Here is a 23041-nt window from a genome sequence, read left to right on the forward strand (position 1 = left end):
GCAGATGGTGGCCTCTATCATCATCATAGCCTCACCTCGGCACTATAAACTCTCCCGATGGAGAAGCCAGGGCCGACCAGAGGAGTCTCCGGTTCTCTAGTGGGCCTGTCGAAACCTGCCAAGAAGCAGCCCTGGCTAAGAAAAGTGTGTTGGTATGGGAAGGTTCCCGGACACTCTATGGCTGCTTTTTTAATGTGGATTGTACGTGCTTATGCGTGTTATTTTTGAAACCGCATTGCAGATCAGGCCATTGCCCAACCCTGTAGTCATGAAATTAAAGGGCAAAGAAAGATGTTTGTGTGTCGAAACACCACCAAGTGCGAGCTGATGTTGGACGGGCTGCCATTGCTTATGCGACAACCAGCATTAGAGGACTTCCTGAGAGAAATGACAGCTGGAGTAGATGCAGTTTCCCAAGTCAGTCCTTTCACCGAGCTAAAAAATATGGCTGTGGTGAAATACAACTCATCGACAAGCTGTGGACTGGCTCCGTACCGTCCCTGGCCACATTCAATTGTCCACGTGTTTGTAGTTAGGCGGTCCTTCCCAGTAAGTGCACTGGGGAGGGCACGGGTAATGTTGTAGGACCCGTGCATGTGAAAGGCGGAGACGACACCGGGACAAATAGTGGTGGCTGGAGACCAAGTATGGACATCTGGCCGCCACCATGAGGTTGTGGACAGTTTCCACCTCCATGAGCCTAAAAGGCCACATTTCAAGTGCAAGCAGCTTTCAAAAATTTGCCAGTATTGTATTGCATCCTGTGGGTGGGTGGGTGGCTGGCTGCATACTTGCGCTCACTTTCCAAGGAATGGGGTAGGGACTAGTGTTGAGCCACCCCCGTAGTGTTCGAGTTCGGTTCGGTTCGTCGAACACCCGTGTGTTCGCCGAACTGTTCGTCGAACTGTTCGTCGAACACCTTCGAACACCGTTAAAACCAATGGCAGGCAAACAAAAACACATAGAAACACATAGAAAACACCTTCAAAGGTGTCCAAAAGCTGACAAACTGCTCAGAAGACATAACTAACACATGGAAAAGTGACAAGTACATATAGTCATGCGAAAATAAAAGAGGTGGAGGAGTAAAAGGAGGGGGAGACACAGATATAGGCATGTCATGCCCTTCTAAAATCCAAAAAGTGAGAAGCCGACACGGCCAGTCCGCTCCTGCCCGTGCCACCTCCGTGTCGCCGGGTTTGTGCCAGAGCCGCGGTGAACCCTGATGGCCAGCCCCCCTCTCCCAATACTGGTGCCTGTCCGCTGGTGGGTCGAGCGAGCCCCCCTGTGGTGGAGGCAGCTCTAAGCTTTTTAATTTAAATTGTCTCTCTAATTTGAATGAATACACTTTAAATCCATTTACAAGGATCTATTGGAGGGCAAGTCTCATGCCAGCAGCCGCGTAATTCCAGCTCCAGTAGCGTCCACTAAAGCTGCTGCAGTTAAAAAGCTTTTATAAGGATCGAGCTCGGCTGTCCACCGCAAGGCATCCTACTGCCAGTCCCAGCCCCTATGCCTTGGGGTGCCTCCTGATGCTCTTCACTGAGTATCCCGTGGTCCCGAAGCATTTCCTTTGAAAAAATTAAGTGTCCAAACTACAGGTGGTGTAGCTTGCTTAACAGCCGGGATAATCCGCTGACTAGCAGACACTGCTACTAGGCACAAAGTATTTCCTGGGCTAGATGCAGTTAAAAATTTGTAATTAGATACTCTCGTTGGATGCTGAGAAAGCATTCCATAGAGTCTCCTGGCACGCCATATATGATTCTCTTAAAAAGCTTGGGGTAGGGGTCTAGGGGACCCTTTTATAGCCAAAATCACGGCCCTGTATCGCAATACGTCACCTAGGCTGAAGATAAATGGAACTGTAGCACCCTGAGGGCTCGGTTGCTACAGAGGTATTGCACCTCACCCAGAGGTGTGATATCTCACTCTCAGGTAAGGATGTAGTGTGGATCAGGACCCGACACCTGCATGCATTACACCACATTGCCGTGGGGCAGGGCAACCAATATGCCCCTGAGATGGGCACGACAGTCCCTGTCCCTGGCTGGAGTGGGGGGAGGGAACACTGAGGAAGGGGAACCCTGTAGTGCAGGAGCAGGGAGGAAGCAGTTCCTGGGTGCATTGAGAAGGGAGTATAAAAGGTGGGCACCATCTTAGTTCAGTGCAGAGAAGTCTGAGCAGAAGTGGCAGGGAGCAGGGGCTCTGCATGAGCTCTGCTCCGGAGGCGGGCCTAGTAACAGAGGCCCATGCCTGGAAGAGGGAGAAGGAAGGAAGAGGAGCGGAGAAGGCTCCAGGAACGAGGAACGAAGGGATCTCAGGGGTGCGGACGGGCGAGTCGCCACCGCACGCCAGAATCCACCTGCGTGGAGGGGTCAGGCCAAAGGGGGAGACCGGTCCCCGAAACTAGTGGAGGCAGGAAACGACCCTCAGCTAGAAACAGGAGGCTGTGACATTTTATGTGGCGCAGCCCCTCGCTACACCCGCTAGGAAGGCACCACATAGGGTCAGGGAAACTGGCGCCAAGTTTACCAAGAGGAGGCCCGAGGCAGCCGGACAGAAGGGTTGGTAAGAAAGGCCAGACAAAGGACACACAAAGGGGGTCCTGTGAAGCACTCCAAAGTTATCTGGGAGTTGTCTGAGCCCCTCACCTGGTGAGCACAGTACGACGTGGGCAGCCGTTACCTGCAGACGTGGTCTGGATAATAAGAACTGTGAGTAAAGGCCCTGGACTGCATCACTGACTCCGTGTCATTACTGCTGCTGCCCTGCACCATCACCCCCATCCTCCGCATACACTGCCCTGAGGCTATACTCCTCCCGTGGGGAGTTATGCTACGCTCTGCTGCACCCACAACACCAGCCTCAGCGGTCTGCCCTGGAGCGGCGGTTCACTCTGACCGCAATCCACGGGTGGCGTAGTCGGACATTTAAACATCAAAACCACATAAATAGTTCCGCCACTGGTTTGACCGCCCTGAGCCACGGAACCGGGTTGCCGCCACGGAGACTACAACCACCAGCATCCACCAAAAAGGGTCCGGCTCCGTGTGTCCCAAGGCCCAGGGGGCGCGTCAGAACATTTTCATCACCTTTCACAATCACCAATGGGACAAGGCAGGGATGTTCTCTGTCCCCTCTCTTATACATCCTAGTGACGGAGCACCTGCTCTCATCAATTCGCCATAACCCCAATATTAGGTGGATTGAGGTGGGAGGCACCGAGTACAAGTTCTCTCTATTTGCTGATGATGTCCTAGTATATATCACTCAATCACATATATCCATCCATGCTGTTATGGCTGAAATAGATCACTTTGTTACATGGTCAAATTTTAAAATCAATGCAGCGAAGTCTGAGGCCCTCGATGTCTCCCTCCCCAAATCCATATAGGATTCCATCCAGTCCAACTTTCCCTTTGCCTGGCCCTCACAGGGTATCAAATACTTAGGAATTCCTATTCATAGAGACCTCTCCCATCTATGTTATCTTAATTTTGGGCCCTTTATTGAACAACTCCATACAGACCACGGTTGGCAAGTTAGAACTGTAAGATTCACTACGTGAACCACTGGTGTTTTGTGGAAAAGCACATGTACACTGTGTTCCAAATTATTATGCAAAAAGTGTTTAGGAGTGATAAGGGAAGAATTTGTTTGTTTGTCAGTTAAACTCATTGATGGTGATGTGTGTCAGGGCTCTTTATATCACTGTAAGCAATTGCAGACACCAGTGCTAATTAGTTTGGCAGGTGTGTCCAATGAAAGGCAAGACTACTTAAGAAGGCTCTCTCACATTATTCAGCAGCCTACATTTTCTGCCAAAATGGGAAAGAAAAAGGATGTGTCGGCTGCTGAGAAGCAACAAATTGTGGAGTGTTTAGGTCAAGGCATGACTACAATCAACATTGTGCGATGATCAGGATGAAGTGTCTTGGCAATCAAGAAGTATGTAGCTGATTCACAGTACGTGTGCGTGCTGATAAGGGCAAATTGAGGACTCTTTCCTACAGGCAATTACGTCAGGTTGAAAGAGCAGCGGCAAAAAAGCCTTGTCATAGCAGCAGACAAGTTTTTGAAGCTGCTTGTGCCTCCAACGTCCCCCGAACAACAAGATGCAGGGTCCTTCAGAGGTTTGCAGCTGTGCATACGCCATCCTGTCGACCTCCTCTATCCACTTCACACAAGCAGAAACGGCTCCAGTGGGCCAAACATTACATGAAGACTGATTTCAAAACTGTTTTGTTCACGGATGAGTGCCGTGCAGTGCTCGATGGTCCAGATGGATGGAGTGGAGGATGGCTGGTTGATGGACACCCCACGCAAACACGGCTACAGCGCCAACAAGGAGGAGGTGGAGTAATGTTTTGGGCTGGAATCATGGGGAGAGAGATTGTCGGCCCCTTTAGGATCCCTGAAGGCGCTAAAGATGAACTCCATAATGTATGTGGATTTTCTCAAACAGCACTTCCTGCCATGGTTCAAGAAGAAGAACCGTGTATTTCACAGCAAGATCATTTTTCTGCATGATAATGCACCATCTCATGCTGCACATAAAACATCTGCATCTCTGGCTGATATGGGCATAAAAGGGGACAAACTTATGGTGTGACCCCCATGCTCCCCTGACCTCTACCCCATTCAGAACCTTTGGAGCATCATTAAAAGGAGTGTCTATGATGGCGGGAGGCAGTTCACATCTAAGCAACAGCTCTGGGAGGGTATTCTGCCCTCATGCAAAACAATTGAAGCAGAAACCATCCTAAACCTGACAAATTCAATGGACGAGAGAGTTCAGAAGCTCCTTTCGAACAAGGGGTCCTATGTGAAAATGTAACATCACCTAGAATAAAGTTTTGAGTTGAAAACTGTTTGATTTCAGTTTCTAACAACCTGCTAATGCTTATAATTTCAAAAATGACCATTTTTTTGGTCTTTATTAAAATGAAAAGGTTGATCGAAAAGTTTGGGGGATCTAAGAGTGTGGCAACCCAGTAGTCATGATTACTTCGAATTCTGACAATATGAGGGTCATGCTGCAGGTAGTGCAGCAAGAAGGCACTTATGTGTCTTGCGCATCTCGGAGCCCCAAAATTATTTTCCGGGCTAGATGCAGCTAAAAATTATTTTTAATTTTAAATCTGGTGGAGCTTATTATAGATGGCCTAATAGGATCAGTGCTGCACACTGCTACAAAGCCCAAATTATTTTCCAGTCAAGATACAGATAAACATGATTAGTAATTTGAAAGCTTAAAACGGTTGGTAGGGTGATTTAAACAATCATCAAGCTTTTACTCTCCCCAGGATGACACAGGGGTAGAAAAGTCATTTCGGATCCATGATTTGTTCATCTTTATGAACGTGAGTCTGTCTACATTATCAGTGGAGAGCCGCGTGCGCTTATCTGTCAGCACACCACCAGCAGCGCTGAACACACGTTCAGACAGAACGCTGGCTGCGGGGCATCACAAGATCTCCAAGGCGTAAGTGGCTAGCTCCGGCCATTTATCCAGATTGGAAGCCCAAAAAGAGCAAGGGTCCAGTGACACAGTCGTGGCTTCAATGTTTACTTGGAGATACTCCTGTACCATCGTCTCTAGGCGTTGACTATGTGTCAGACTTCTTGTCTCCTGTGGCCTTGCAAAGGATGGGCTAAAAAAGTGGTAAAATGATTCCGCAAAATTGATGTTACCACCAGATACTGTGTTTCTGTTACGGTTTGAGTGCTGAACACTTGACGGTCCCACGGTTGGCAAGTTGGAACTGTGAGATTCACTACGTGCACCACTGGTATTTTGTGGAAAAGCACATGTAAGATTCTGCAACAGTCTCTGCTGATACTCCTGCATGCGTGCATCCCTTTCTATGGCAGGAATAATTTCTGCAAATTTACTTTTGTACCGGGGATCTAACAGTGTGGCAACCCAGTAGTCAGGATTATTTCTAATTCTCACAATTCGAGGGTCATGTTGCAGGTAGTGCAGCAAGAAGGCACTCATGTGTGTTGCGCATCCAGGAGCACCAAGTCCCTGTTGTGTTGGTGGCGAGGTAACAATCATGCTTCCTTCCTCTGTCCTCTAACCCCAACCTCGCACAACAGAAATGTGATCAAGGTCTCCCTCATCTGATGAGTCTTCCATCAGTTCATCCTCCACTTCTTCCTGGGCTCCTGCACCTTCCTCACTAGTTTGGCTGCTACCATGCGCCCTGGTAAAACCATCTCCCCCACCCTCACATGCCTGTCGCCTTGGTGCTGCAGACCGTCTGGACCTTGCAGATGTTAGCCCTTCCGCATACAACTCCTCCTCCTCTACTTCCTCCACCTCCTCTTGTGCCACCACCTGACTCCGAATTCTGTTTAACATGTGCTCCAGCATGTAAATCACTGGAATAGTCATGCTGATAATGGCATCGTCAGCACTAAACATCTTCGTCGCCATTTCAAAACTGTGCAGAAGGGTGCATAGGTCCCTGATCTGAGACCACTCCTCCAGCGTGATTTGCCCCACCTCTGAATCTCGTTGGCCCAGGCTATACGTCAGAACGTATTGCACCAGGGCTTGTCGGTGCTGCCACAGTCGCTGCAACATGTGCAGAGTTGAATTCCACCGGGTAGGCACATCGCATTTTAGCCGGTCAAGTGGCAGGCCCAACGACTTCTGTAGAGATGTAAGTCGCTGAGCTGCGGGATGCGAACGGCGGAAGTGAGCACACAGCGACCGTGCCCTCTGCAGAAGGCCATCTAGTCTGGGATAGTGGGCTAAAAATTGCTGGACAACCAGGTTCAACACGTGAGCCATACAAGGCACGTGTGTGACATTGCCCCGGCGAAGGGCCGCACCCAGGTTTGCAGCATTGTCGCACACGGCCTTCCCTGGTTTCAGGTCCAGTGGAGACAACCATTCATGAAATTGGTTCTCCAGAGCTGACCACAACTCCTCAGCTGTGTGACTCACATTTCCCAGACATTTCAATGTAAAAACCGCCTGATGACGTTGAGCCCTACTGCCAGCATAGTAAGGAGGTGTGCAGGATCCCTTCTGCGCAGTTAGAAAGCTTGTGGCATGACCAGACAGGCTTTGGGTGCAGGTGGAAGACCGAGAGGAGGTTGAGGAGGCAGAAGCAGTGGAGGAACTTTGACATAAAGAGGATTGACGCACAACTCGTGGGGACGGCAAGACTTGGACAGCAGCCCCTTGTCCTGCTGTCACCATAGTTACCCAGTGCCCAGTCAGCGACATTTAACGCCCCTGTCCATGCCTACTCGTCCAAGTGTCTGTGGTGAAATGCACCCTGTCACACACAGAGTTTCTCAAAGAAGCGGTGATGTTGTGTGCGACATGCTGGTGGAGCGCAGGCACACCTTTCTTTGAGAAGTAGTGCCGACTGGGCATCTGGTACTGGGGCACTGCGACGGACATAAGGTCTCGAAAATCCTCTGTGTCCACCAGGCGGAAAGGCAGCATTTCTGTAGCCAAGAGCTTGCAGATGGTGAAATTCAACCTCTTAGCTTTCTCATGGCTAGGAGGAAATGGTCTTTTACTTGTCCACATCTGAGGGACCGAGGGCTGGCTATTGTGCTTAGACGGGGTTGATAAGGGTGTCCCCGGCAAACTGCCGGTCTGTGAGGAAGATGCAGGCGGACATGTTAGGTTGCCTTGATCCAAAGGTGGTGCTATCGATGTCGGACAGCGCTCAACACCAGCTGCTGTTACCACCTCCAAAGAAAATGATGACCTGCCAATCACGCTGGCTGTTGCGGGTAAAGAGGTGGCAGGTCTGCGCCCCAAAACAGGTGTGACTGCTGTCCCCCCAGTCACAGAGGATGAAGAGGCCGCGGATGCACAAGATATGGCAGACGGTGGTTGGCCCGGCCGGCTAGGCCGCATTGTAGCACACTGAGCTTCCCACTGCAACTTATGCTTCATGTCCATGTGCCGGTTCATGCATGAAGTACTCAAACTATGTATTTTTTGGCCTCTACTTAGCTTTTGCTGACAAATGTTTCAGATAACACGAGTTGGGTCATCTTTATCGATCTGAAAAAATGCCCAGGCTATGCAAGGCTTAGCACCCATGCGACCTGAAGAGCCACCACGACTTGTGGTGAGAGGCAGAGTTGTGTTTGAGGATGCAGTTGTTGACGTGCTTCCAGTACTACGTCTCTGTCCAGGAAGGCGCAACCTGACCTCGTCGTCACTAGCATCTTCCTCCACCTCCTCTGCTGACCTCATCTCTTGGCTGACTGTGGGTTGACAGTAAGTGGGATCTCCAACCTCATCATCATCACCCTGTGTGTTATCACACCCGTCGTCCTCAGAGCCAACCTGTTCCTGCCCTGACAAAAAACTAAAGTTGTCGCTCCAATCAGGTATTTGAGTCTTATCATCGTCTTCCTCATTGTCTCCACCAACAGGAGTTACAGTTTGGGAATGAGGGTCTACATTATGGTCAGAACCTTCTGCGTCTGGTCCTGGATCCGACTCATAAAGATTCTGGGCATCAGTGCAGATCATTTCCTCGTCTGGATTCACAGAAGCGCTGGAGTCGACCTCTGATTCCCAGGCTATAGTATGAGTAAACAGCTCTGCAGACTCAACCATCTGTTCTACCTCATACTCAGACGGGCAGCTGGAGATTTGGGAGCTGTGAGGAAGCAAGTGCGATTTGGGTGACACCTTTGAGGACTGGAGTATTTGTGATGTTGAAGTTGATGTGGAGGAGAGCCCACTTAAAGGAGCACTTGATATCCGTTGAAGCACCTGCTGTTTTTGTGCCTCATCTGGAATTTGTAGCGATTGGCGTGGCCGTAAGAAAGGGATCTTATCACATTGTCCGCTAAAAGAAGTAGACATTTTAGTTTGGCTGGAAGATGGTCTTTCTTCTGCAGATGTTACTGTTGCTTTAACACCTACCCCACGGACACAACCTTTTTTCCCCTTCCCAACACGCCTATTCCCCTTTCCACCAGCAGCAGGCCTTTTTCCACTCATTTTGGTGGTTAACTAATTCACAACTCTGGAGTTGTTTGCACAAAAAAACAATGGATGGTAACCGAGCAGAGCTGAGTGGCCAAACTGTGGTATTAGGCCAAAACTATTGGCTGGGTTAGATGCAGAAAAAAATTATATTCAATTTGCAACCTGATGGAGGTCAGTATAGATGGACTAATACAACAAGTCCCACACACAGCTAGAAGCCCAATATTTTTTCAGAGGTAGATGCAGAAAAAAATTATATTCAGTTTGCAACCTGATGGAGGTCTGTATAGATGGATTAATAGAACAAGACCCACACACAGCTAGAAGCCCAATATTTTTTCAGAGGTAGATGCAGAAAAAAATATATTCAGTTTGCAACCTGATGGAGGTCAGTATAGATGGACTAATACAACAAGTCCCACACACAGCTAGAAGCCCAATATTTTTTCAGAGGTAGATGCAGAAAAAAATAAATTCAGTTTGCAACCTGATGGAGGTCAGTATAGATGGACTAATACAACAAGTCCCACACACAGCTAGAAGCCCAAATATTTTTTCAGAGGTACTGTAGATGCAGATAAAAATTAGTTTTAATTTGCAACCTGATGGAGGTCAGTATAGATGGACTAATAGAGAAAGTCCGACACACTGCTAGAAGGCCAAATATTTTTTCAGAGCTAGATGCAGAAAAAAATTATATTCAGTTTGCAACCTGATGGAGGTCAGTATAGATGGATTAATAGAACAAGACCCACACACAGCTAGAAGCCCAATATTTTTTCAGAGGTAGATGCAGAAAAAAATATATTCAGTTTGCAACCTGATGGAGGTCAGTATAGATGGACTAATACAACAAGTCCCACACACAGCTAGAAGCCCAAATTTTTTTTCAGAGGTAGATGCAGAAAAAAATATATTCAGTTTGCAACCTGATGGAGGTCAGTATAGATGGACTAATACAACAAGTCCCACACACAGCTAGAAGCCCAAATATTTTTTCAGAGGTACTGTAGATGCAGATAAAAATTATTTTTAATTTGCAACCTGATGGAGGTCAGTATAGATGGACTAATACAACAAGTCCCACACACAGCTAGAAGCCCAAATATTTTTTCAGAGGTACTGTAGATGCAGATAAAAATTAGTTTTAATTTGCAACCTGATGGAGGTCAGTATAGATGGACTAATAGAGAAAGTCCGACACACTGCTAGAAGGCCAAATATTTTTTCAGAGCTAGATGCAGAAAAAAATTATATTCAGTTTGCAACCTGATGGAGGTCAGTATAGATGGATTAATAGAACAAGACCCACACACAGCTAGAAGCCCAATATTTTTTCAGAGGTAGATGCAGAAAAAAATATATTCAGTTTGCAACCTGATGGAGGTCAGTATAGATGGACTAATACAACAAGTCCCACACACAGCTAGAAGCCCAATATTTTTTCAGAGGTAGATGCAGAAAAAAATATATTCAGTTTGCAACCTGATGGAGGTCAGTATAGATGGACTAATACAACAAGTCCCACACACAGCTAGAAGCCCAAATATTTTTCAGAGGTAGATGCAGAAAAAAATATATTCAGTTTGCAACCTGATGGAGGTCAGTATAGATGGATTAATACAACAAGTCCCACACACAGCTAGAAGCCCAAATATTTTTTCAGAGGTACTGTAGATGCAGATAAAAATTGGTTTTAATTTGCAACCTGATGGAGGTCAGTATAGATGGACTAATAGAGAAAGTCCGACACACTGCTAGAAGGCCAAATATTTTTTCAGAGCTAGATGCAGAAAAAAATTATATTCAGTTTGCAACCTGATGGAGGTCAGTATAGATGGATTAATAGAACAAGACCCACACACAGCTAGAAGCCCAATATTTTTTCAGAGGTAGATGCAGAAAAAAATATATTCAGTTTGCAACCTGATGGAGGTCAGTATAGATGGACTAATACAACAAGTCCCACACACAGCTAGAAGCCCAATATTTTTTCAGAGGTAGATGCAGAAAAAAATATATTCAGTTTGCAACCTGATGGAGGTCAGTATAGATGGACTAATACAACAAGTCCCACACACAGCTAGAAGCCCAAATATTTTTTCAGAGGTAGATGCAGAAAAAAATATATTCAGTTTGCAACCTGATGGAGGTCAGTATAGATGGACTAATACAACAAGTCCCACACACAGCTAGAAGCCCAAATATTTTTTCAGAGGTACTGTAGATGCAGATAAAAATTAGTTTTAATTTGCAACCTGATGGAGGTCAGTATAGATGGACTAATAGAGAAAGTCCGACACACTGCTAGAAGGCCAAATATTTTTTCAGAGCTAGATGCAGAAAAAAATTATATTCAGTTTGCAACCTGATGGAGGTCAGTATAGATGGATTAATAGAACAAGACCCACACACAGCTAGAAGCCCAATATTTTTTCAGAGGTAGATGCAGAAAAAAATATATTCAGTTTGCAACCTGATGGAGGTCAGTATAGATGGACTAATACAACAAGTCCCACACACAGCTAGAAGCCCAATATTTTTTCAGAGGTAGATGCAGAAAAAAATATATTCAGTTTGCAAGCTGATGGAGGTCAGTATAGATGGACTAATACAACAAGTCCCACACACAGCTAGAAGCCCAATATTTTTTCAGAGGTAGATGCAGAAAAAAATATATTCAGTTTGCAACCTGATGGAGGTCAGTATAGATGGACTAATACAACAAGTCCCACACACAGCTAGAAGCCCAAATATTTTTTCAGAGGTAGATGCAGAAAAAAATATATTCATTTTGCAACCTGATGGAGGTCAGTATAGATGGACTAATACAACAAGTCCCTCACACAGCTAGAAGCCCAAATATTTTTTCAGAGGTACTGTAGATGCAGATAAAAATTAGTTTTAATTTGCAACCTGATGGAGGTCAGTATAGATGGACTAATAGAGAAAGTCCGACACACTGCTAGAAGGCCAAATATTTTTTCAGAGCTAGATGCAGAAAAAAATTATATTCAGTTTGCAACCTGATGGAGGTCAGTATAGATGGATTAATAGAACAAGACCCACACACAGCTAGAAGCCCAATATTTTTTCAGAGGTAGATGCAGAAAAAAATATATTCAGTTTGCAACCTGATGGAGGTCAGTATAGATGGACTAATACAACAAGTCCCACACACAGCTAGAAGCCCAATATTTTTTCAGAGGTAGATGCAGAAAAAAATATATTCAGTTTGCAACCTGATGGAGGTCAGTATAGATGGACTAATACAACAAGTCCCACACACAGCTAGAAGCCCAAATATTTTTTCAGAGGTAGATGCAGAAAAAAATATATTCAGTTTGCAACCTGATGGAGGTCAGTATAGATGGACTAATACAACAAGTCCCACACACAGCTAGAAGCCCAAATATTTTTTCAGAGGTACTGTAGATGCAGATAAAAATTAGTTTTAATTTGCAACCTGATGGAGGTCAGTATAGATGGACTAATACAACAAGTCCCACACACAGCTAGAAGCCCAAATATTTTTTCAGAGGTACTGTAGATGCAGATAAAAATTAGTTTTAATTTGCAACCTGATGGAGGTCAGTATAGATGGACTAATAGAGAAAGTCCGACACACTGCTAGAAGGCCAAATATTTTTTCAGAGCTAGATGCAGAAAAAAATTATATTCAGTTTGCAACCTGATGGAGGTCAGTATAGATGGATTAATAGAACAAGACCCACACACAGCTAGAAGCCCAATATTTTTTCAGAGGTAGATGCAGAAAAAAATATATTCAGTTTGCAACCTGATGGAGGTCAGTATAGATGGACTAATACAACAAGTCCCACACACAGCTAGAAGCCCAAATATTTTTTCAGAGGTACTGTAGATGCAGATAAAAATTAGTTTTAATTTGCAACCTGATGGAGGTCAGTATAGATGGACTAATAGAATGATGCTATGCCCAAAAGATTTTACTTCACTAGGTGCAGTAAAAAAATTGGTATTCTATACACAGGTGGTATATCTTGCAACACTGATAGGCTACTCCACTGACTAACACACTCTGCAATAGGCCAAAAAGGATTAGCTTTGCTAGATTCAGCCAAATGCTGTGAAAAAAACTTGCACAGCACTGGCACAGACCTGCCTGGCAAAAACTGATAGGAACTGATGTAACCTAGTCCTGAAAAGGACTCCAATTACATTTAGTCTTTACTCCCACAACCTATCTATTTAAGAGCACAGACCTGCCTGATAAAAGTCGTAGGAAATGCTGTAACCTAGTCCTTAAAAGGACTGCAATCACAACTATTCCCTACTCCCAAGCTATCTGTATATTTGTGCGAAAATTGGCTTGAAATTAACAAGGTATAGCGCACACAGCAACAGCGGTGCCGTCTAACACGCAGCTGCAGCAGTGAGAAAATGGTGGCGACGGGGAAAATGGCTTGGTCTTATAGGGCAAGGACATGTGACATACACTGCCAATGACACATGCCCTTGCTTGTGTGAAAAAAAGCACTTCGCTCCGTGTGTGCGCTGCTGATAGGCTGACAGATTGCACCTCCCCACTGCAAATGCGGGAAAGAGAAAAAAAAATGGAGATCTTCATTGTTCCTGCAGAGATCCATCCCCTGCCCCTCCCCCCACCCCGCTGTACACTCAAACTGCGTATTAACATTAATTTTCATCATTACTGAGAAAAAATCCAGTTATGATTTTGGTGCACGAACAGTTATCGAACATAACCTCGAACAGCCGAATTTTTATCAAATTGTTCGTGTTCGCCGAACGGCTCGAACACCGCCCAAAACAGCTCGAATTTGAGATTGGCGAACAGTTCGAGTAGAACAACGCTCATCTCTAGTAGGGACAACTGAGCGCTGTGCTGGGACAAGGACGTGGACAGTGATTGTTGCAAGCCTGCAAGGACAGGTGCATGGCGGGAGGCATCTTCGCATGCGCCAAGGATCACTTATGATGGGCACACTTAGGCACTGACCTGGGAGTCAGATGCTTCCAGGGGTCTTCCCCATGCTGTTCCCATGTCTTTTCAGCACTATATGCATGTGTCTGATGATGTGTCACACACCACATGGCCAGATAAGGTGGTAAAATGTTAAAATGATATTTTCCAGTGAATGCATTTGTCTTGGTTGAAAGCAATGCAAAAGTGCAAAAACGCATCAAAAACACTATGTGTAAACATAGCCCAAGGTGTGGAGGAACATTTTTTGTTTATGGTTATTTATTTTGCCTTATATATAAGTCATTACTCTAGAAAGGATGTTCCTTAACATATTTCCGAGGAAAATCCATTTTGGTTTCGTTTTTGCATGTTTTATTGTGAGTCTGTAAAAGTGGTGTAATACCTCTGACAATGTTGTTGACAGCAGTGACCTGGGAGTCAGAAATACTTCCAGGGGTCTTCCCCATGCTGTTCCTATGTCATTTGAGCACTGTTCCCATCGATTTGGGCAATTTTTAGGCCCTCTGCAGACCGCCGGGGGGGAACGGCCGGAAAAATGCTCGAGTTTCCCTTAGACTTACATTGGGCACCTTACTCGGACCGAACAATCAGGCATTCCAGTTTGCTCAACCCGAGCAAAGAGTACCCGAGCATTTTAGTGCTCGCTCATCACTAGTTAACATCTTAAGCTAGGAATAAAAGGTAAAATAAAATAATTTTAATTATTAAGAGTAATATTATTCAGTATATGAGATATAATAAAGCTTTACAAATCAGCATGGTAAAGTCTGATTGACCCAATTGTTTTTCTTTCAGCTTTTTCAGCCTTTTGAAGTTGTTAAATTTGATGTGGAAAAAAATGAAGCAATTCGAGATTCTGCAGGACGCTGTATTAGAGTACCAAGAGGTATGGACAATTGTCTACTTAAAAGCGCAAACGGAGCAAAGATGCATGATTTTTTCTCAATTTTTTCGATGAAGTCTGATATGCACAGATAGTATTTTTTATGTCATAACATGCTAAAGGTAGGTTTTATCTTTAATGGGTTAGGCTGTGTGCCCACGATGCGTTTTTTAAGCATTTCCGCAGCGGCAAAAACGCTGCAGAAACGCCTAAAAAACGCTTGGTAGAAGGTCTGCCATGTTCCCCAATGATAATCCGCATGTGCTGTGCACATGCTGCGGAAATTTCCGCTGCGGATTATTATTGCGGAAAAATACGCAGCACTACCAATTATCTTGCGGAAGCGCTGCGTTTTCGCCGCCATTGACTTGCATTGAAACGCATGGAATTCGCATCACTGCATCTGTACATGCGGAATCCATGCGTTTCAATGTGCGGATGGTACCCGGGTTTGGAGAAGAGGAGATTCTCCTCCGGACCCGGGTACCATAGAACCTGTAAAAAGAAAGAATAAAATAAAAAATAAACATTATACTTACCTTCTGATGGCCCCCCGGTGTCTTTGTCTTGGCTTGCCGGCAGCTCACGGTGGACTCAAGGACCTGCCATGACGTCATTTAGTCATGTGATGGGTCACGCGACCGCTGACGTCGGCAGGTCCTTTCAGTGTACCGCGAGCTGCCAGCAAGCCGAGACGCATCGAATAAAGACACCAGGGGCCATCAGAAGGTAAGTATAATATTTATTTTTTATTTTTTACCATTCTTTCGGTCACACTATATAAATCCATGCCGGTTGCATGGATTTATATAGTGTGACCTAGATGTCAAGCAATTTCCAAGTGATGCTAAAATCGCTTGGAAAGCGCTTGACAACCCACATGTGGAAATGCATGTGAAGAACGCTTCACATCCGCTTGTCCCTTTCTCAAATTTGCCATTTTAGTACTATTTTGCTTTGCCAAGGGCTCATTGACAGAATGGTAACAGGACTCAATACAGAATTATTGCAACTTTTTGTACCAGTGACAAAAAAATCCCTAAAAATTGTTTATTTTCTTTTATTTCTTTATTTGATTGTTTTTATATACTGTCATCATATTTCACAGCGCTTTACCGACATTATCATCCCTAATGTTCCTATTGGAGATCACAATCTAAATTCCCTACCAGTATGTCTTTGGCATGTATTGTTAAAAAATATTTGTTTAAAAAAATCTAAACAAAATATAATTATGTAGCATTACTGCATCTAGATGGATCCAAACTATTAAAATGTCACAGTATTTATCTTCTACGTATATACAGGTGCATCTCACTAAATTAGAATATTATCAAAAAGTTAATTTATTTCAGTTCTTCAATGCAAAAAGTGAAACTCATATATTATATAGAGTCATTAGAAACAGAGTGATCTATTTCAAGTGTTTATTTCTGTTAATGTTGATGATTATGGCTTACAGCCAATGAAAACACAAAATTCATTATATTCATTATCTCAGTAAATTAAAATAATTAACAAAAAACACCTGCAAAGGTTTCCTAAGCGCTTAATAAGGTCCCTTAGTCTGTTTCAGTAGGCTCCACAATGATAGGGAAGACTGCTGACTTGACAGATGTCCAGAAGGCAGTCATTAACACACTCCACAAGGTCCCAGAGTTCCAATTTTCATTTGGAAATCAAAGTCCCAGAGTCTGGAGGAAGAGCGGAGAGGCACACAATCCAAGCTGCTTGAAGTCCCAGAGTTCCAATTTTCATTTGGAAATCAAAGTCCCAGAGTCTGGAGGAAGAGCGGAGAATCACACAATCCAAGCTTCTTGAGGTCTAGTGTGAAGTTTCCACAATCAGTGATTGCTTGGGGAGCCATGTCTTCTGCTGTTGTGGGTCCACTGTGTTTTATCTGATTTATTATTGATTTGTGTTTATTACCCGGTCCCTCCCTCGTTCACGGAGTCGACTAAGCCGCCGTGTGACCTGGGTTGGGCCGAGTAGGCACTTAGTCACGCCACTCTGGTCCCTCCTTGCACCGAAGCACAGAGGTTCCACCACCCGGACCCGTAACACCTATGCAGTGAATGCAAGGGCTGCCAAAAATTGGGAGGCATTCCAATGCCCCTTGGAAGAGACGTACAGGGCCTCATGAAAAAATGTTCCCATTATTAGGAAGTGGGTCTCCCATAGTATTGGCCTATGCCAGTGGTGGCGAACCTATGACACGCGTGCCACAGGGGGCACGCAGAGCCGCCCCTGTTGGCAGGCGCACCATTGGCTCAGCACCAGTGCCGGGGCTAGGGTAGCTGCACAGTTTGGCAGTGCAGCGTACACCGTGCACCAGTGCATGATTTCCCCTCCAGCCGGGTGCATATGGAGCCGGAGCCTGCACCCGCTCCACACAAGCAGGGCGGGAGGAGGCTATGGGGCAAGCGGCCAGGTGCTCCTGGCTGCACTGCGAGCAGTGGAACATGACCTCTGAGGACGATGGGGCGGGTGCCCACTGAGGACAAAAAGAGCAGCAGGTGCCTGGGGAGATACATCCTGCAGTGCGCACGGAAACCACTGCCTGTCAGTAACCTGATCTGCTCTGCACTGGGGATCGCACTACGGCACCTCTCCCTGCCTGGCACTGGGTTATGCCTGTTAACCCTCTGCTCTTTTCTATCTCTGCTCTCTATTTTCTCTCCACACTCTCTACCTGGCTTTCTGCTATCTCTGCTCTTTCTTGATTCTGCAATTTACCACTGTCTCTCCTCTGCCAGCTGCCTGCACTTTACTGCTCTTTATATCTGCAGTCTGGTGCCCTGCTCCTGTCTGTGGCTGCATTTAGTCCCCCACCTGCTCTTTGTCGCCCCCGCCTGCTCTCTGTCGCCCCGCCTGCTCTCTGTCACCCCCTCCTGCTCTCTGTTGCCCCCATCTGCCCTGTATCGCCCACTCCTGCTCTCTGTCACCCCCCAGCTCTGATGCCCCAGCCTGCTCTGTTGCCCCCACCTGCTCTCTGTCGCCCCCGCCTACTCTCTGTCGCCCCCGCCTGCTCTCTGTCACCCCCGCCTGTTCTGTCGCCCTTGCCTGTTCTCTGTTGCCCCCGCCTGTTCTGTCGCCCTTGCCTGTTCTCTGTCCCCCTCGCCTGTTCTCTGTTGCCTGTCTTCTCTGGTGCCCCTGCCTGTTCTCTGGTGCCCCTGCCTGTTCTCTGTTGCCCACGCCTGCTCTCTGTCGCCCCCACATGCTCTGTCACCCCCGCCTGCTCTGTTGCCGCCGCCTGCTCTCTCTCGCCTGTCTGCTCTCTTGCCCCTGCCTGTTCTCTGTCTCTGTCACCCTGCTTGCTCTTTCGTGCCGCCTGCTCTGTTTCTCCTGCCTGCTCTGTTGCCCTTGCATGTTCTCTGTTGCCCTTGCCTGTTCTCTGTCGCCCTTGCCTGTTCTCTGTCACCCTCACCTGTTCTCTGTCACCCCACCTGTTCTTTGTTGCCCCTGCCTGATCTCTGTTGCCCTTGCCTGATCTCTGTTGCCCCTGCCTGATCTCTGAAACCCCTGCCTGCTTTCTGTTGCCCCTGTTTGCTCTCTGATATGCTTGCTTGCCCTCTCTTGCTCCTGCCTGCTCTCTCTTGCCTCTGCCTGTTCTCTGTTGCCTCTGCCTGTTCTCTTTTGCCTCTGCCTGTTCTCTGTTGCCTATGCCTGCTTTATTGCCCCTGTCTGCTTTGTTGCCAGTCTGTTCTCTGTTGCCCATGCCTGCTCTGTTGCCGCTGTCAGTTCCCTGTTGGCCTTCTGCTCTGTTACCCCTGCCTCCTGATATACCTGCTTACTCTGTTGGCCGTGCCTGCTCTCTGGTATACCTGCTTACTCTGTTGGCCCTGCCTGCTCTCTGATATACCTGCTTACTCTGTTGCCCCTGCCTGCTCTCTGTTGCCCCTTCCTGGTCTCTGATATGCCTGCTCTCTGTTGCCCCTGCCTGCTCTCTGATATGCCTGCTCTCTGTTGACCCTGCCTGCTCTCTGATATGCCTGCTCTCTGTTGACCCTGCCTGCTCTCTGATATACATGCTCTCAGTGGCCCCTGTCTGTTCTATGATATGCCTGTTCTCTGTTGCCCTTGCCTTCTCTCTGATTATGCCTGCTTACTCTGTTGGCCCTGCCTGCTCTCTGATATACCTGCTTACTCTGTTGGCCCTGCCTGCTCTCTGATATACCTGCTTACTCTGTTGGCACTGCCTGCTCTCTGATATGCCTGCTTAATCTGCTTCCCCCGTCTGCTCTCGGTATGAGTTGTTTGTTCTAAACTAAAACCTCAGTATTCAGGTTAAATTGCCGTGTTGGCACTTTGCAATAAATAGGTGGGTTTTGGGTTGCAGTTTGGGCACTCGGTCTCTAAAAGGTTCGCCATCACTGGCCTATGCAGTGAATGCAAGGGCTGCCGAAAATTGGGAGGCACTCTAATGCCCCTTGGAAGAGACTTAGAGGGCCTCATAAAAAAATATTCCCATTAGAAAAAAAAAAGACACTGGATTTTAGTTTATGTTACGCTGCTATCATTCGGTGGTGTTGAGAATTTTGGCCCAATCCAGTCATTGTTCATTTTTATAAGAGTCAGCTTGTCAGCATTTTCAGTTGACAGGCGGATGCGCTTATCAGTTATAATTCCACCTGGGCACTAAAAACCCGCTATGATAAAACGCTGGCGGCAGGGCAGGCCAGGACCTCCAAGTCGTAGAGAGCCAGTTCATTCCACGTATCCACCTTGGATACCCAATAATTATAAGGCACAGAGGATGTTGGTACGGTTGGCAAGGTACTACCTCAGCATCTTACCAAACTTTGCACTCCTTGTGAGAGTACCCCATGCCTCAGGGCTTGTGCGATGGGAGGGGCTGAGAAAATTGTCCCAGAACTTTGACAGTGTTCCCCTGCCTCTTCTGGATTGGAGTTGTGTCTCTCTCGCCTGTAGTCTTTGGTTGTCCAACAAAACTGTGACCTCTGCCACCAGCGGTTTCAGATGGGAATTTTTTTAATAGTTCCATAACAATGGCCTTCTGGTACTGCCCCATTTTTGTAGACCTGTTATATCTCTGTTATAAGAGATATAAAGTTCTCCTTGTAGCGTGGGTCTAGAAGTGTCACCAACCAGTAATGACTGTCACCCAAAATTTTGAGAGCGCAAGGGTCATGGGAAAGGCAGCGTAACATAAACTCAGCCATGCGTACCTGACTGCTAACAGGCAAGACTTACGTGTCCTCATCAAAAGGACGAGTGACCATGCTCTCCTCCTCCTCCTCCTCTCTGTCCTCAGGCCATCCGCGCTGAACAGACGGTATGACAGTTGTGCAGGTAGTATCGTCTATAGCACATGAAACTAGCTCCTGTTCTTCCTCCTCCTCTTCCTCATTGTCACCCAATCCACGTTGGGATGACATGAGGCTGGGCTATGTGTAATCACCCTGTATGGTTCCTTGCTCCATCTCATCGTGCTCCGCCTGCAATGCATCCTCTTTGATTGTGAGCAGAGAGCGTTTCAGAAGACAGAGAAGCGGGATGGTGACGCTAATTATGGCGTCATCGCCGATCACCATCTTGGTGGAGTCCTCAAAGTTTTGGAGGATGGTACATACAGTGGGTACGGAAAATATTCAGACTCCTTTAAATTTTTCACTCATTGTTTCATTGATGCCTTTTGGTAAATTCTAAAAAGTTCATTTTTTTTCTCATTAAAGTACACTCTGCACCCCATCTTAACTGAAAAAAAACAGAAATGTAGAAATTTTTGCAAATTTATTAAAAAAGAAAAACTGAAATATCACATGGTCATAAGTATTCAGACCCTTTGCTCAGTATTGAGTAGAAGCACCCTTTTGAGCTTGTACAGCCATGAGTTTTCTTGGGAATGATGCAACAAGTTTTTCACACCTGGATTTGAGGATCCTCTGCCATTCTTCCTTGCAGATTCTCGCCAGTTCCGTCAGGTTGGATGGTGAACGTTGGTGAACAGCTATTTTTAGTTCTCTCCAGAGATGCTCAATTGGGTTTAGGTCAGGGATATAGCTGGGCCAGTCAAGAATGGTCACAGAGTTGTTCTGAAGACACTCCTTTGTTATTTTACCTGCGGTGGCTAAGGGGAGGTGATCGCAATACTCACCTCCTCTTCCGGCCTCCAGCGCTGTCTTCCGCGGCTTCCCGGGTGTTGCCATGACGACCCGATGTCGTCATGACAACATCCTGGTCACGAGACAGCAGGAAGATTTTTTGGTCATGCGCAGTACATGACCAAACTATCTTCTCACTGTGCAGCGCTGACTGCCTGCATGGCACAGGGATGGTGCTCCATCCCTATGCTATGCAGGCGATCAGAATAAAAAAAGTGAAAGTCCCAATAGTGGGACAAAGTAAAAAAGCAAAAAAAAAAACTGTCAGAAAGTGAAAAAAAAAAAAAAATTGTCAAAATATTAAAAAAAAAAAAAAAATAAATAACCCACCAAAAATAAAAATATAATGTACCCATCAATAAATATTATTATGAAAAAAAACAAACAAACAATAAAAGTACACATATTTGGTATCGCCACGTCCGGAACGACCTGACCTATAAAATTGTCCCACTAGTTAACCCCTTCAGTGAACACTGTAAAAAATAAAAATAAAAAACGAAGAAAAAAACAATGCTTTATCATCATACCGCCAAACAAAAAATGGAATAACAAGCGATCAAAAAGACAAATATAAATAAAAATGGTACTGCTGAAAACGTCATCTTGTCCCGCAAAAAAACAAGACGCCATACAGCTCCATCAGCCGAAAAATAAAAAAGTTATAGCTCTCAGAATAAAGCGATGCAAAAAAATAATTTTTTCTATAAAATAGCTTTTATTGTGTAAAAGCGCCAAAACATAGAAAAACGATATAAATGTGGTACCACTGTGTTTTTGTTTATTCTGCCTCCCAAAACCTGGAATAGAAAGCGATCAAAAAATGTCACGTGCCTGAAAATGGCACCAATAAAAACGCCAACTCATCCTGCAAAAAACAAGCTGTCACATGACTCTGTCGGCCGAAATATGGAAAAATGATAGCTCTCAAAATATGGCGATGCAAAAACTAGATTTTACAAAATATGTGTCTTTTAGTGTGTGACAGCTGTCCATCATAAAAACCCGATATGATTCTGGTATCTCTGTAGTCGCACCGACCCAAAGAATAAGGTCGTCTAATCACTTATACCGCACTAGGAACGGCGAAAAAAATAAACGCTAGGGCTGGGGTTGGGGTTAGGGTTGTGCTAATGTTAGGGTTGGGGTTACGGTTGGGCTGGGGTAGGGTTAGGGTTGGGGTTAGGGTTGTTTTTTTTTCAAAAGTAAAAAAATAAATAGATAAATAAAAGGTGACGATATGGCAACTAGTGTTGAACGCAAGTGCTCGCTACTTGAGTTTGCATCGGGTGCTCGGGTATGCATTGAGTATCACGGGTGCTCGAGTCTCCGCCCCATATGCTTCTCGGCCAAAAAAACTCACGGGGATTGCCTGCCATGCACGAGCGATCCCCGCATGTTTTTTTTGGGGTGTCTAATAACCGTGAAACATGCGGGCGGGGACTCGAGCATTTCACTTGAGCACCCGTGATACATTGTGCATACCTGAGTACCCGATGCAAACTCAAATAGTGAGCACTTGCGCTCAAGACTAATGACAACTTATTCAATATGATGACCTAATATTATCAAATTCTGTGTCGTACCTCTGGCTTCAAAATGTTAACTATACCCCTTGATAAAATCCTTGAGGGGTGTAGTTTCCAAAATGGGGTCACTTGTGGGGGGTTTCCACTATTTAGGCACATCAGGGGCTCTCCAAACGCGACATGACGTCCGCCCTCTATTCCAGCCGATTTTGCGTTCAAAAAGTCACACTCTGCTCCTTCCCTTCTGAACTCTGCCGTGTGCCCAAACACTGTATTTTCCCCACATATGGGGCATTGGCGTACTCAGGAGAAATTGCAAAAAAGTTTTTGGGGTCCATTTTCTCCTCTTACCCTCGTGAAAATAAAAAAATTGGGGCTCAAACATAATTTTTGTGGAAAAAGTTTTATTTTTTTTATTTTCACAGCTCCATGTTATAAGGACTTGGGGGTTCAAGGTGCTCACCACACATCTAGATAAGTTCCCTGAGGGGTCTAGTTTCCAAAATGGTGTCACTTGTGGGGGGTTTCCAC

General features: G+C 45.9%; 1 protein-coding gene across 3 annotated transcripts in view; it reads left to right on the forward strand.

Moving 5' to 3' along the window:
- Window positions 1–23041, forward strand: part of LOC141166305 (long-chain fatty acid transport protein 2-like) — a 228447-nt gene that overhangs the window by 148657 nt on the left and 56749 nt on the right. For all 3 annotated transcript variants that reach the window (XM_073652865.1, XM_073652867.1, XM_073652864.1), the window contains exon 7: window positions 14769–14859. In XM_073652865.1, coding sequence (XP_073508966.1) covers window positions 14769–14859 — 91 coding nt within the window. The remainder of the gene's footprint in view (window positions 1–14768; window positions 14860–23041) is intronic.

This window comes from Phyllobates terribilis, unplaced genomic scaffold, assembly GCF_046119375.1.
Source record: "Phyllobates terribilis strain yellow unplaced genomic scaffold, ASM4611937v1 Scaffold_11__3_contigs__length_659146591, whole genome shotgun sequence".
NCBI classification, from domain to species: domain Eukaryota; kingdom Metazoa; phylum Chordata; class Amphibia; order Anura; family Dendrobatidae; genus Phyllobates; species Phyllobates terribilis.